Raw genomic sequence first — 15,243 nt, forward strand, 5'->3', positions numbered from 1 at the left:
TTCATGGGATGTAGGCGTCACTGGCCAGGCCAGCATTTATTGCCCATCCCTAATTGCCCTTGAGGAGGTGGTGGTGAGCTGCCTTCTTGAACCGCTGCAGTCCATTTGGAGTAGGTACACCCACAGTGCTGATATGAAGGGAGTTCCAGGATTTTGACCCAGCGACAGTGAAGGAACGGCGATATAGTTCCAAATCAGGATGGTGTGTGACTTGGAGGGGAACTTGCAGGTGGTGGTGTTCCCATGTATTTGCTGCTCTTGTCCTTCTAGTTGGTAGAGGTCGCGAGTTTGGAAGGTGCTGTCCAAGGAGCTTTGGTGCATTGCTGCAGTACATCTTGCAGATGGTACACACTGCTGCCACTGTGCGTTGGTGGTTGAGGGAGTGAATGTTTGTAGATGGGGTGCCAGTCAAGCGGGCTGCTTTGTCCTGGATGGTGTCGAGCTTCTTGAGTGTTGTTGGAGCTGCACCCATCCAGGCAAGTGGAGAGTATTCCATCACACTCCTGACTTGTACCTTGTAGATGGTGGACAGGCTTTGGGGAGTCAGGAGGTGAGTTACTCGCCTCAGGATTCCTAGCCTCTGACCTGCTCTTGTAGCCACAGTATTTATATGGCTACTGCAGTTCAGTTTCTTGTCAATGATAGCCCCTAGGATGTTGATAGTGGGGGATTCAGCGATGGTAATGCCATTGAATGTCAAGAGGAGATGGTTAGATTCTCTCTTGTTGGAGATGGTCATTGCCTGGCACTTGTGTGGCGCGAATGTTACTTGCCACTTATCAGCCCAAGCCTGGATATTGTCCAGGTCTTGCTGCATTTCTACATGGACTGCTTCAGTATCTGAGCAGTCACGAATGGTGCTGAACATTGTGCAATCATCAGCGAACATCCGCACTTCTGACCTTATGATTGAAGGAAGGTCATTGATGAAGCAGCTGAAGATGGTTGGGCCTAGGACACTACCCTGAGGAACTCCTGCAGAGATGTCCTGGAGCTCAGATGATTGTCCTCCAGCAACCACAACCATCTTTCTTTGTGCTAGGTATGACTCCAGCCAGCGGAGGGTTTTCACCCTGATTCCCATTGACCTCAGTTTTGCAAGGGCTCCTTGATGCCGTACTCGGTCAAATGCTGCCTTGATGTCAAGGGCAATCACTCTCACCTCACATCTTGAGTTCAGCTCTTTTGTCCATGTTTGAACCAAGGCTGTAATTAGGTCAGGAGCTGAGTGGCCCTGGCGGAACCCAAACTGAGCGTCACTGAGCAGGTTATTGCTAAGCAAGTGCCGCTTGATGGCACTGTTGATGACACCTTCCATCACTTTACTGATGATTGAGAGTAGGCTGTTGGGGCGGTAATTGGCCGGGTTGGACTTGTCCTGCTTTTTGTGTACAGGACATACCTGGGCAATTTTCCACATTGCAGGGTAGATGCCAGTGTTGTAGCTGTACTGGAACAGCTTGGCTCGGGACGCGGCAAGTTCTGGAGCACAGGTCTTCAGTAGTATTGCCGGAATATTGTCAGGGCTCATAGCTTTTGCAGTATCCAGTGCCTTAAGTCATTTCTTGATATGACGCGGAGTGAATCGAATTGGCTGAAGTCTGGCATCCGTGATGCTGGGGACTTCAGGAGGAGGCTGAGATGGATCATCAACTCGGCACTTCTGGCTGAACATTGTTGCAAATGCTTCAGCCTCATCTTTCGCACTGATGTGCTGGGCTCCCCCATCATTGAGGATGGGGATATTTGTGGAGCCACCTCCTCCAGTTAGTTGCTTAATTGTCCACCACCATTTGCGGCTGGATGTGGCAGGACTGCAGAGCTTAGATCTGATCCGTTGGTTATGGGATCGCTTAGCTCTGTCTATCGCATGCTGCTTACGCAGTTTGGCATGCAAGTAGTCCTGGGTTGTAACTTCACCAGGTTGACACCTCATTTTGAGGTATTCCTGGTGCTGCTCCTGACATGCCCCCCTGCACTCTTCATTGAACCGGGGTTCCGAAAAAGGGTCACTGACCCGAAACGTTAACTCTGCTTCTCTTTCCACAGATGCTGCCAGACCTGCTGAGTGGTTCCAGCATTTCTTGTTTTTATTTATATTATATTATGTATTGAACCTGGGTTGGTCTCCTGGCTTGATGGTAATGGTAGAGTGGCGGATATGCCGGGCCATGAAGTTACAGATTGTGGTTGAGTACAATTCAGCTGCTGCTGATGGCCCACAGCGCCTCATGGATGCCCATTTTTGCATTGCTAGATCTGTTCGAAATCTATCCCATTTAGCACGGTGATAGTGCCACACAACACGATGGATGGTATCCTCAATGTGAAGGCGAGATTTTGTCTCCACAAGGACTGTGCGGTGGTCACTCCTACCAATACTGTCATGGACAGAAGCATCTGTGGCAGGCAGATTGGTGAGGACGAGGTCAAGTATGTTTTCCCCTCGTGTTGGTTCCCCCCACCACCTGCCGCAGACCCAGTCCAGCAGCTATGTCCTTTAGGACTCAGCCAGCTCGGTCAGTAGTGGTGCAACGAGCCACTCTTGGTGATGGACATTGAAGTCCCCCACCCAGAGTACATTTTGTGCCTTTGCAACCCTCAGTGCTTCCTCCAAGTGGTGTTCAACATGGAGGAGTACTGACTCATCAGCTGAGGGAGGGCGGTAGGTGGTAATCAGTAGGAGGTTACCTTGGCCATGTTTGACCTGATGCCATGAGACTTCATGGGGTCCAGAGTCGATGTTGAGGACTCCCAGGGCAACTCCCTCCCTACTATATACCACTGTGCCACCACCTCTGGTGGGTCTGCCCTGCCGGGGGGATAGGATATACCCGGGGATGGTGATGGCAGCGTCTGGGACATTGTATGTAAAGTATGATTCTGTGAGTATGACTATGTCAGGCTGTTGCTTGACTAGTCTGTGGGACAGCTCTCACAACTTTGGCACAAGCCCCCAGATGTTAGTAAGGAGGACTTTGCAGGGTCGACAGGGCTGGGTTTGCCGTTGTCATTTCCGTTGCCTGGGTTGATGCCGGGTGGTCCGTCCGGTTTCATTCCTTTTTATTGTCTTCGTAGTGGTTAGGTACAACTGAGTGGCTTGCGAGGCCATTTCAGAGGGCATGTAAGAGTTAACCACATTAACCACCTGCTGAATATTTTGAGCACTTTTTTTTTGTTACTTTCCTCCCTATCTTTGTGTCATCAGCAAATTTAGCAACCATAACTTCAGGCCCTTCATCCAAGTCATTTATAAATATTGTCAACATTTGAGGCCCCAGCACAGATCCCTGTGGCACACCACTTGTTACATCTTGCCAATCATAAAATGACCCATTTATGCCTACTCTCTGTTTCCTGTTAGCGAGCCAATCTTCTATCCATGCCAATATGTTACCCCCTACACCATGAGCTTTTATTTTCCGCAATAACGTTTGATGTGGCACCTTATCAAATGCCTTCTGGAAATCTAAGTACAGTACATCCACTAGTTCCCCTTTATCCACTCATTGGCATGACAAAACATGGCATTGGTCACCTCTTTGATACACCGATAGGTTACAGACTGTGATATGTCACCCACTGATCCCTGGAAGACGCTGATAGCCAAAAGAATTGAGTGCAGTGCTCACCTTGAGGGCAGATGCCATGGGTTTCCCTCCAAACCCAAGTGGTTACAGGTCATGCTGCAGGATTCGTACAAATTTCTGTGACCATTTCACGTGACATCCTTCAGCATCTCTGGCATTGCCTCTCTGATTTTTGAAGGTGATTTTGCCTTGTCCTGAGAATGCGAGGACGTGCCTGCCACCTTCTTCGACAATGCCATTCTTGGATGTTGTCAGTCGCAGCATCCTCACCTTCTTGTTCTGCCTGTTGCTGGCATTCAGGCATCATGTGTTGAGGGAAAAGATCCATCCTCAGTCGCTCCCTCTGCTTTTTTCCCGTGTTATTAGAAAAATTGGGGATATGACACCCATGTTGCTGCAGCTTTGCAAATAATGAAAAGAGCAGAATGTTCCACTTTCGTCTTCTGATGCCGGCCAGCTGAATCATCCAGACAATGTGCAGTTTTCTTTTTTGTGCCTTAGAATTCCAGCCAGGTTGTGTGCCCACCCATCATTTGGTTCTCTCACTTGTCTTGCAATCCTTCATTGACCATATGGTTTTCATAATCGTTTGAGAAAATGGTGCATGTGCAATTTAAGGCAAGTCTCCCCACCTTCCATTCTTCTCCTGCCACCTTCCAGCCTGAACCCATCACCCTTGACCCATCCAATGTCACCTTAACCCTTCCCTCCGTTATCATTGAACCTCTCCCCATTACAATGCATTGGGTCACAATCAATTTATTCATGCCATCCCTCTTCCCTGTTCCTACTCCTACTCCATCGAAATGGCCACCCTGACCATTGATCCTCCTGAAATCCACCTGAATATTACTGCAGAGTCCCAATCCCCTCCCTGTGATGAGTACCCAACCCGAAGTCACAACCTTCACCCTACAAAATTCAGTTGCCCCCATTAAATGTGACTGTTCCTCTGCCAGCCAGTACCATAAATTCGCCCCACAGATCCCCAATGTTGCTAGCACTCATCCCTTCCTTTAGGTCCTTCATGACCATCTGCTGACTATAAAACTCAATTCAACTCACCACCCCCGCAGCCACCCACATCAGCTTCAGCAAAATAACAGCCAATAACCCTGGATGCTCCCCTCCTCCCTTCCCTGTTCCTCAATGCACCCGATCACCCCACCCTGTCCTCCCCGAGTACCCTCCCTTGCTCCTCCATGTACACCCACCCATGCCTTTGCTGCTATCCCTTGAGAAGAATCGCCCTTGCTGGTGCCAAGCCTGGAGGCAAACATCCATTCCAATGTTGCGTTTCTTTTGTTGATGAGTTCAATTAAGATAAATACTGACCTCAGCTACAACTGCGCAAAGCTGACTGTCGCACACCACGTTCAAACAAAGGTGAACCAGGGTGGCACAGGAATATCGATCGCTGTTCACTTATTCTGGCATGTCGGACTTAATTGTAACTGAGTGTATTCATGTTATGTAAACAAATGCAAAGCTACAATCCGCCACTGTGGAGGGGGAACCCCAGACCACTGCAAACACGCTGCCGACTTAATTTCGGTAAAAAAACCAGCTGTCGGAAATCTGAAGAAACAACTGATGCCTGATTAAATCACCACACACGCCACCAAATTCACTCTTGCAGGGCCCATAAAATTTCCCCCTTCCCCCTTCTCCAACATCCCCCTGCACCCCCCACAATAAAATACTGCCATCCAAAGCTCCACTGCCAACATGACAGCTCCCACTGAATGCCACCCATCATGGGAGCCTTCCACTAGCTCTCCATTCACCAATGTGTTGAATTCAAAATCATACTCCTGCTTTTCAGATTGCTCCATAATCTCTCTCACCCCACTTCTGCAACCTCCTCTGGCTTTATGTCACAACTTGTGCCCTCACTCTTCTGACTCTGGTTTCCTATGCATCTCTCTGCACTTCCAACTCACCTATCTTGTCAATAACACATTTTAAGTTTAAATTATTGTCGTTCTTGGTACATTTTCTATGTTACGTATATAGAATTACATAGACTCTACGGCACAGAAACAGGCAATGAAGTCCAACAGGTCTGTGCCAGTTTTTATACATCATGCAAGTCTCTTCCCACATTAATTACCTCTTTTTTTCTTCATCGTGTGTGTACATAAAGCCTCCCCTTAAGTGTGTCAATAATATCATCTGCTTCAGCCACTCCAATTGGCAGCAAGTTCCACATTCTCACCATTGTCAGCCGAAACCAATTTCTCCTAAATTCTTTACTTGTTCTGCCATATGCCATAACTGGTATTTTAGCTTATCAGCAGTCTTGAACTTCAAGTCTTTACATTTTCTTGTTGCAGGTCCAGAACATTAAATCAGACAGTGAGCCTGCCAGCATTCATCATCCATCTATTGATCCCAACATTGCCAAAGGTCATTTTTTAATATATATATTGAGAAAGCTGGGCAAGGGTCAAAAGTTCATAGATCCAGGACATTGTAACGTTGAACAGAATAGGAAAGAAAGATGAGATAAATCAAGAAATAGTGATTAGTTGAAACCAAGCTTGGGTTTCAATAGCCCATTAATTGTGTGAAGAGAGACTGAAGTGAGAGACAGGTTCCATGGGTTTGAGGTCCTGGGAAAGATTCATAGACTCTTAGGAGGTGATCTTAACCTGTCCTTCCAAGTGGGAATGAGGGGAGTCATACAGTTAAAATAATCTCTGAAAACTTACCACCCTGTTCCTGCCACTATCACTTTAACTGGGCCCTCAGCATAAGTTGTTGTCTGACACCTCTCTCATTAATACATGAAAATTGGGGTCCTATGGTGTTATTCTAATCTCAAAGTCATTTTAACTGGCCGTTGAATGGGGTGCTCACTGCTGACATCCCACCTAGTAAAATCTGCTGGGAAAGAAGCGGAGGGCCTAAAAGGTCTCTTTGAGGGACCAGGGGCAGTAGGAATTCTCCTCCAGGCCCCACGACTAAAGTCTGGGCCTCAACTGCCTCAGGCTCCCCGCTTGACTCACTGCACCCTGTAAAAACCCACCGCGTGACTTTCCTGTGAATGGCCTCTGGGCTTCCTGGTTTTCTTTTGGGTATGAAGTTGACCAGTTGGATGTAAATAAGGCCTGGGCTTTAAAACAGCCCAAGTCCCAAATTGATGCCTTCAGGGTTTTGACGTTCCCTTACCTGTGATTATTACCAAATAAGAAATAGTGTCAATCTTTCCCTCACAACTGAGCTTGATTCTATCCTCATCAACAACTGCACAAATATGCTTTCCAGCAGAGGCTACTTCTACTGATCAGAAGCAGGAACCTTGGTGACTTGTTACCCTCTTAATTCAAGGGTGCTGAGACCAATTGTAGTGTCCCACTGCTGCCCCAGCTGAAGTGAGCGAAATTGGTGTAGACTGAAGCCTGAACCTGGAACTACATTGATCTGTTTGGCTCAGCTGATCATTGAAAGGCATTTAAGTTGAACTTATTTTAGTTCTAGAGGAGCCTGGTTGATGCTGTAGAAAATTAGAATCATGACTTCTGGCATTTTCTGTTCTCTTAGGTTCTCTGATGAACAAAGTCTTTCAAAATACTCCACCCATACTTCCTCCACGAAGCCACAGGCAATCTCAGTTGTTAACTCCAGTGGAGGTACACATAAGTCTTTTTTATCAATCTGAAGGCAGCTCAATGTATCTAGTCTTGTCTGTTACAGTGTGCTCCTTATTCTGCACAGGATATGGATGATGGTGAATATTTGGAGCTTGATCCAATAGAAAGTGAGTACACTTCATTCCACCTGACTACTATACTTTCTTAAATAACTATGTTTAAGGGTTAGCAAAGGCCACAGAAAGCACTTCTTCAAGGTGTCTCCCCCTTAATAAATATAACATAGGTTATAAAGGTAATAATTGATGTGTGTATTTTAAAACCAGCTGGTAGCACGTTTCTCTGGGATCAGAAAGTTTTCAGATAAGCTAAATGTGTCAGGGATCTTACAATTGACCTCAAGTGCTCTAGGATTGGGAGGTGGAGGGTGGGGAGAGCTGTATACATCAGCCAGTCTCCACTGTCCAACGATACCTCCTGGAAAGTGCACAATTGCATTTAGGGTGAGAATAGGAACAGACTTGGTTGTGATGCCCCCACCCTAATACTCAAAAGATCATCAGCAAAGTGATGAAAGGTGTCGTCCACAGTGCTATCAAGTGGCACTAAAAATACCAATAACGTGCTCACTGATGCTCAGTTTGGGTTCTGCCAGAGCCACTCCGCTCCTGACCTCATCACAGCCTTGGTCCAAACATGGACAAAAAAGTTAAACTCAAGAGATGAGGTGAGAGTGAGTGCCCTTGTATGTGACTGAGTATGGCATCAAGGAGCCCTTGACAAACTGAAGTCAATGGAAATCAGGAGGAAAACACTCCACTGGTTGGAGTCATACCTTGCACAAAGGAAGATGGTTGTGGTTGTTGCAGGCCAATCAATGCAGCCCCAGGGCATTGCTGCAGGAGTTCCTCAGGGTAGTGTCCTAGGCTCAACTATCTTCAGCTGCTTCATCTATGACCTTCCCTCGATCATAAGGTCAGAAGTGGGGATGCTCACTGATGATTGTACAATGGTCAGTACCATTTGCAACTCCTCAGATACTGAAGTAGTCCATTGTCCACATACACCAAGACCAGGACAATATTCTGGCTTGGGCTGATAAGTGGCAAGTAATATTCGCACCACACAAGTGCCAAGCAATGACAATCTCCAACAAGAGAAAATCTAACCATGTCCCCCTGACATTCAACGGCATTACCATTGCTGAATCCCCAAGTATCAACATCCTGCGGGTTACCATTGACCAGAAACTGAACTGGACCAGCCATTTAAGTACTGTAGCTACAAGAGCAGGTCAGAGACTGGGAATTCTGCAGTGAGTAACCCACCTCCTGATTCCCCAAAGCCTGTCCAACATCTGCAAGGCACAAGTCAGGGGTGTGATGGAATACTCTCCATTTGCCTGGCTAAGTGCAGTTCCAACAACACTCAGGAAGCTCGACACCATCCAGGACAAAGCAGCCCACTTGATCGGCACCCCATCCAGCACCTTCAACATTCCCTCCCTCCACCACCAACGCACAGTGGCAGTAGTGTGTACCATATACAACTTGCACTGCAGCAACTCACCACATGTCCTTCGACAGCACCTTCCAAACCCACGATCTTTACCACCCAGAAGGACAAGGGCAGCAGACGTGTGGGAACATCACCACCTGCAAATTCCCCTCCAAGCCACAGACCATCCTAACTTGGAAATATATCGCCGTTCCTTCATTGTCAATGGATCAAAATCCTGGAACTCCCTCCCTAATAGCACGGTGGATGGATCTACACTCGATGGATTGCAGCGGTTCAAGAAGGCAGCTCACCACCACCTTCTCAAGGGCAATTAGGGATGGGCAATAAATGCTGGCCTTGCCAGTGATGTCCACATCCCATGAAATTAATTTAAAAAAATCTGAAGTCAACAGTGTCTACGATTGAAGGTCAATTCGTAGCTCTGTTAGGAGACCACGTGGGTTCCCTATATAATGTCTACCATGCTTAGTAACTAGACTCATGCATGAGGAATGACCACATGAGCACAGTGCCATTGGGTAGCTGATGCCAGTGGAACTGTATCAGTCCCTTCAAGAAATGTGGGAAGAAAAACTGGGGAAACTAGGTACCCTTTGGCTGCTTATTGGATGGGATAACAGTTCTTTCTAGCCATGTTGAGACAGAAACTCTTGTCATCACATGTTATGCATGTATTGCCATTTTTATTTACACTTCCTTCTTCACAGGCAGAGGAAGTAAAAACTTACCAGACCCCAGACCAAAACCGTCAATTCCTTCACGAGGAGTAAATTTACCAACTCCAGTGTAAGTGAAACCATGAATCAAAGAAAGAAAGAAGGCTTTGCATTTATATATCCCTTTTTGCAACCTCAGGATGTCCCAAAGCACTTTACAGCCAGCTAAGTATTTCTTAAGTGTCGTCACTGTTGTAGTGTATGAAATGCAGCAGCAAGATCCCACAAACTGTAATTAAATGAATGGCCAGTTGATTTGTTTTATTGATATTAGTTGAGGCATATATATTGCCCAGAACTCACCTGCTTTTCTTCGAAATAGTGCTTTGGGATCTTTTATGTCCAACTGAGAGAACAAATGGTCCTCTGTTTAATGTCTCATCCAAAAAACAGCACCTTCGACAATGCAGCAATTCCTCAGTAACGTACTGGAACATCATCCTAGATTTCCTGCTCAAAATTCTCGTGAATATGTTGGGTTTGAATATGCCCATCTGATTTTCAATGTTTACCTTTCTCCTAGAATATTGGATCCTAAATAAAAGATGTATTTTCTTGCAGGACAAAGCCTCCTGTTCCTATTGGGAAATCAGTGAGTATTGTTCCTGAATTGTGCATAATTAATAATTCAATAAAGATTGCAACTGAGGTTAGAGGTATTTGCAGCAGAATATGGCGACTACCCATGTCCTAAAGTGTAAAGCTGCACCTATATAACCAGTTAAGAGCTACGTTGGGAGTTTGGTGTGACTAAAATCAAGGACTCATCAAGCTGCCACCAGAATTCAGAAACAGTGTTGGAAAGAGCAGCACTTTCCTGATTGGATGAGGTGCACATGACATTTGGCAGCACAGATCCCAAGTTACAGGAATTAAATGGGGGGAATGCTGGAAATGTGAAGCTGGTCACAGCATCTGAAAGAAAAGAAGCTTCATGTTTGGGTAAAATCATTGAAGGTCATATCCAAAACATTGACCTATCTCTTCTTTACAGATGCAGATGGCTTTGTTGCACAATTGAATCATGTTCTGTTTTCAATTTTAGAATTTCAGCCTATACTTTTTACATCAGTCTGCATTCCGTTACGTGTCTATGGAAACTTCTTTCATTCAGAGTGCTTCTTTTATTTTACTTTCCTGGGGTGTGGTTTCAAAGGTGTCAGGTGTCCCCCAGTCTGTCAGTCATTCTTAATATGTGAGCCTAAGCAGTGAGGGTGAGCAGGCTATTTGACCACAACTGTCTTCACCCAAATTCCACACAGCTACACACACAAATTTTCTGCTCAGTTAACTTTATATTGATTTGGAGCAGCAACCATGGCTGATGCCCGAACCAAAGAATGCTGAGCAATTTAATTGCTGCCTTGCCTAACTCAGCACAAATCAGGGATAGAGCCTGGGACTTTCTGGCTCTGTACCACAACAAATCATCTCGGGACTGGGACTGGCCTGACCAGCTGTTTGTGACAATCGGCAATGCTATTATCTTTGTAGTTGCTTGCAAGGCTGTGCAGATTTGATGTGAATAATAAGGCATCTCTTTGCCGCAAACCGATTGGACAGATTTTCTGTTGACTGAATGCATAAAGACTTCATATGGAAAACAAAGTTCTGCTGTCTGAATTTAGTATCAGCGCAATTTCTTTTTCAGGTTCCTCACCAACCTCTGTTATCAGCAGAAGGTAGGGGTTTGCATTTCAAATCTTTCACAATTTTCATAAGTTGTCAATCTCAATAAGATGGCAGCCTTCCATTATTGAAGACCGCAGTTTGCAGATGCTGCAATAAGACCCACTATTAATATTTATAAATATATTATGTTTTAAATTTGGTTATCAAAGAACTTCAATCGTTTCGTTGCCAGTTAAGTTGCACTGGATAGGCTATGTTCACTTCAAAATAACTAACTCTCATGAAAAACATAACTCAAATTCATTCAAATTTTGAAGAGTGTCCATTCATCAAACTCAGTGTGATACAATCAGCAAACCAACAGCAAACTTATTAAAACCAACCCATCCCTCCCCAATGTCCAGGAATGCCACAAAGTGATGTCTGTGTCCAAAAGCGCAATCCTCAGTGCTTTACAAGAGTTCTACTCTGGCAATGTCAGGATCTGTTGAAACATTTAAATGTAAATTCAATCCATGTGAACTCAGGAATATGGAAAACACAGCAGGATATAAAATGCATGTGGCGGGTCCTTGGTATTCCAAAGCTCTCCATTACATAAACCTATTCCACGCTCTATTGTAAGTGAAATGAGCCATGAGTTTAGTGGGTTCTGACTATGGTACTTGCGATAGTAGAAGAGACAGTCTACTTTTATTCAGGACAAAAACAGTTCAGGTTTGCCCTCCAAACACAAAGCACTTCTCTTATCTGTAAAGGATCTAATTTCATTTTCTGTGCAACAGAAATGCCGATTCTACCGTCAGCTGGCAAAAGAACTTCAGTCAGTCAAACTAAATTCACTGCTCTTGTGCCAACTCCATTCATCCAAAGGTAAGTGAACATATCTTGGGGTAAATCACTCCGATTCTGGAGAAACAATCTCTGTTTAATTCACTGGTTGGGAAAAAAATGTGTGGTGTTGAAATAACCTGGGCAGCATCAGGCTGGATGAGGTACCTGCCCAAATACTAGACCCACTGTTCATTAGCAATTGATCTGTGCCACAAAGAACCTTTGCCCAGGGTTGAGTGACAGGCTGTTCTCCAATATTTGACAGGTGTCCTCTGTATTGCTGTAAATGTACAGATTGAGCATCTATTTTTAAAACTCATAAAGTAATGTCTCTTTGATGGCATCTTCAAAGTTTCCATGGGATGGAGCAGTCTGTCTCTCTGGGGATGGATCTGAGGTGTATCACTGGGGACCTGCTGATGTAAAGCCAGACTTTTTATAATACCCATGCATGAGCTGGTGTTGCTGCTGTTACCAACTAAATGGGGAATCCTCTCTAATTTTTGATTCTTCAACAGAATTCTGTGATTTTGTTGCAATTTATCTTTTTCAGTTAACCCCTCTGTTTTTGTTTGTAGTGCTTCCTTCTCAAGTATGCAGGAAGGTCCCCTGGGTAAGTGCAATCAGATTGGATAAATTTCTTATATATTATATACATATACTCACAGATCTTGGAGGAGGGAGAGGGAACAGAGAATCCAGACTAGCTATGAATGGATCTAGCTGGATTTTTTTCCCACTTGGCTAGCTTCAATTCAGTTCAGACGTTGAATGGCACTTACAGGAAAGTGGAGTGATGCTGGTATATACACCTGATGTTAACTGTAATGTTCCCACCAACTAGTATCTAAAGCCACTGCCAGGTGCAGCACTAAGCCAAAAAGACCGGAAGTTCCCAGGTTTGATCCCTGCTCTGCACTAGCTGATCTTAGCCAAGGCTGGATGCTACAATGTTCCTTAGGGATTCTGGTCTGGAATTATACAGGGTTCCTGCTCCTGATTGCTCTCCAGTAGCACTTGTTGGAATATGCAGATATGTGAATGTTGGACTCGGGATCAACTGTGATATGCTCACCATGATTAAATATCCAGTTGATACTCATGGTGTAGATGTGAAGAAGGCCCCCTTGGGTGAGATATCAGTGGGCTGCTGATGCATGTGGAACAAAATTGGGGAAAAAAATACACACACCACTGATTTAAAAAATAGGATTCAGAAATTGGCCTTTCTGAAGAGTAAGTTGGGATCAGAAAACTTAGAACTCCTGAAGCTTGACCATGGGTGCATAATAAAACCAGAGCTGCAGAGCTGATGACAGCTTTGTGAGTAAACTCAATATAGCTATCCCTTTTAACTGCTTTTGTATTTTTCTTTATTCATTAAAAAAAATAACTCTTCCACTGAGTCCTAACTCCACAAAGCAGTGGCATAGAAAAAGAAAATGTGACATTATGGGCAAAATAGAGAATGTTTAAGAGCAGAAGATTTCAGAGGATTAAGTAACTATGTTGCTGTCCTTCAATCTGTTTTGTTTTGACTATCAGGTAATACAAGTAGTGGTCTGATATCATCACCGAGTATGTTTGCAGAGGTGAGTGTCTCCCATTGCACGGTTGAAGTGGTGTTCAGTTATGTTGCTCCTTATCTCGCTTCTCATTGCGAGTACTCCATTGTAAACTGTTGATGTTCCTCCTCCATTGTCAAATCCTGGCAATTTCCTTTGTGAGGTCCAGTTATTAGGCCCTCTTGATGGCAATATTGTGTAGCAAACCATGAAAAATGTACAAATTTTTGTTGCTCACGTTCTAAGATATCTCCAGTGCAATCCAGGAATGCATTTCTCTTCTTGGGTTGTTCCAATGAAGCAGATTTATATTCAGATGGTGTTTGGAGATTGGTAATTAGTGACATCTAAAAATATTCCCATAGGACTGTTATACTGTTTATTTCTGGTATGATCGTGTTCTGTATCTTCTCTTACTTTACACAGAAGGTTCTGAGGCTGTGGAATACACTACCAGGATTAGCAATTGAAGTAGAGATCATGTCAACATTTAAGAATAGGTTAGATAGGTGGTGGAACTAAATTGGGTTGAAGGATATGGGAAGAACATCAACATCATGCGCTTATGTAGTGCCTTTAATGTCGTGAAATGTCCCAAGGCACTTTACAGGAGTGTAATCAGGCAAATATTGGCACAAAGCCAAACGAGGAGACATTAGAACAGGTGACCAAATACTTCAAAGAGATAGCAGCTTCTTGAAGGAAGAGAGAGGTGGGGAGATGAAGAGGTTTGGAGAGGAAATTTCAGAGCTGATGGCATGACTGCCAAATAGTGTGACGAAAGAAGTGGAAGATGCACAAGAGGCCAAAGTTGGAGGAATATCGAGTTCTCAGAGAGGTAGAGCTGGAGGTTACAGAGTTAGGAAGGGGCGAGACAATGGAGGGATTTGAATACAAGTCGGAAAACTTTAAAACTGAAACTATTGTGGACTGGGAGCCAATGTAGGTCAGTAAACGCAGGGGTGATGGGTAAACAGGAGTTGGTGTGAGTTCGGATACTTGCAGCAAAGTTTTGGATGAGCTTAAGTTTATTGATGGTGTAAGATGGGAGGCCAGCCAGGACAGTTTTGGAATAGTCACACCTGGAGGTAACAAAAGCATGGAACAGGATGGACACACAGGATTAAGATGATTGCTGGTGTGGAGGGTAAATACGAATATGGACTCGTTGGGTCAAACAGCCTGGTTCCATGTTATAATTTCAACGAAATCTTCTCTGTGGATATATTACATTTTCTTCCTGAAGTACAAATATGCTGCAGTTGTGAATTTGCCTAGCTGGCATAAAAATTACTGACAATAGATAATAGAGCCCATAGGTTTTAATTTTGCCATTTGTTCTGTTGTCTAGCTATTCTTATCCTCAGGAGCGTGCATTCATCCAGTTTGTGGAAATTTCCTTAAATACAATTACTACAATTGTTTCCTTTCTGCACAGTCAAATAACCCACTTAAATGGTGTACTTAAAGAACCCTCCCCAGGCAGTCTTTGCTCCTCCTTCCCTCTGTGAAGTTGTCAATGATGTTTGTATTATGGTGTCTGTAGCTCCTGAAGTGGCTCAGTGCATTAATCCATGAATAGCTGAGCCTGCAACCAGAGAGGGCCTAGTTTTGGATTCCCAGTCTGTGGTGCAATTGCAGTTTGAGCTCTAGAATTGGCTTCAGTATCTCTAGGTTAAATAGGAGGTGTCGGGGGAGGCAGGCAGTGGTGGGGGTTTGCGGGTGTGAAAATTCAGCCACGGCATTGGTTTCTGGCTGATTGCCAGCAACTCCACCTAGGAAGTGTGTG

General features: G+C 44.7%; 1 protein-coding gene across 1 annotated transcript in view; it reads left to right on the top strand.

Annotated features, from left to right (window-relative positions):
- Window positions 1-15,243, top strand: part of LOC137357154 (B-cell linker protein-like) — a 56,871-nt gene that overhangs the window by 29,254 nt on the left and 12,374 nt on the right. Inside the window, exons 8-15 of the mRNA XM_068023254.1 lie at window positions 5,927-5,999; window positions 7,137-7,225; window positions 7,311-7,353; window positions 9,415-9,493; window positions 9,985-10,072; window positions 11,841-11,928; window positions 12,443-12,502; window positions 13,435-13,481. Coding sequence (XP_067879355.1) covers window positions 5,927-5,999; window positions 7,137-7,225; window positions 7,311-7,353; window positions 9,415-9,493; window positions 9,985-10,072; window positions 11,841-11,928; window positions 12,443-12,502; window positions 13,435-13,481 — 567 coding nt within the window. The remainder of the gene's footprint in view (window positions 1-5,926; window positions 6,000-7,136; window positions 7,226-7,310; window positions 7,354-9,414; window positions 9,494-9,984; window positions 10,073-11,840; window positions 11,929-12,442; window positions 12,503-13,434; window positions 13,482-15,243) is intronic.

Source organism: Heterodontus francisci, chromosome 47 (genome assembly GCF_036365525.1).
Source record: "Heterodontus francisci isolate sHetFra1 chromosome 47, sHetFra1.hap1, whole genome shotgun sequence".
NCBI classification, from domain to species: Eukaryota; Metazoa; Chordata; class Chondrichthyes; order Heterodontiformes; family Heterodontidae; genus Heterodontus; species Heterodontus francisci.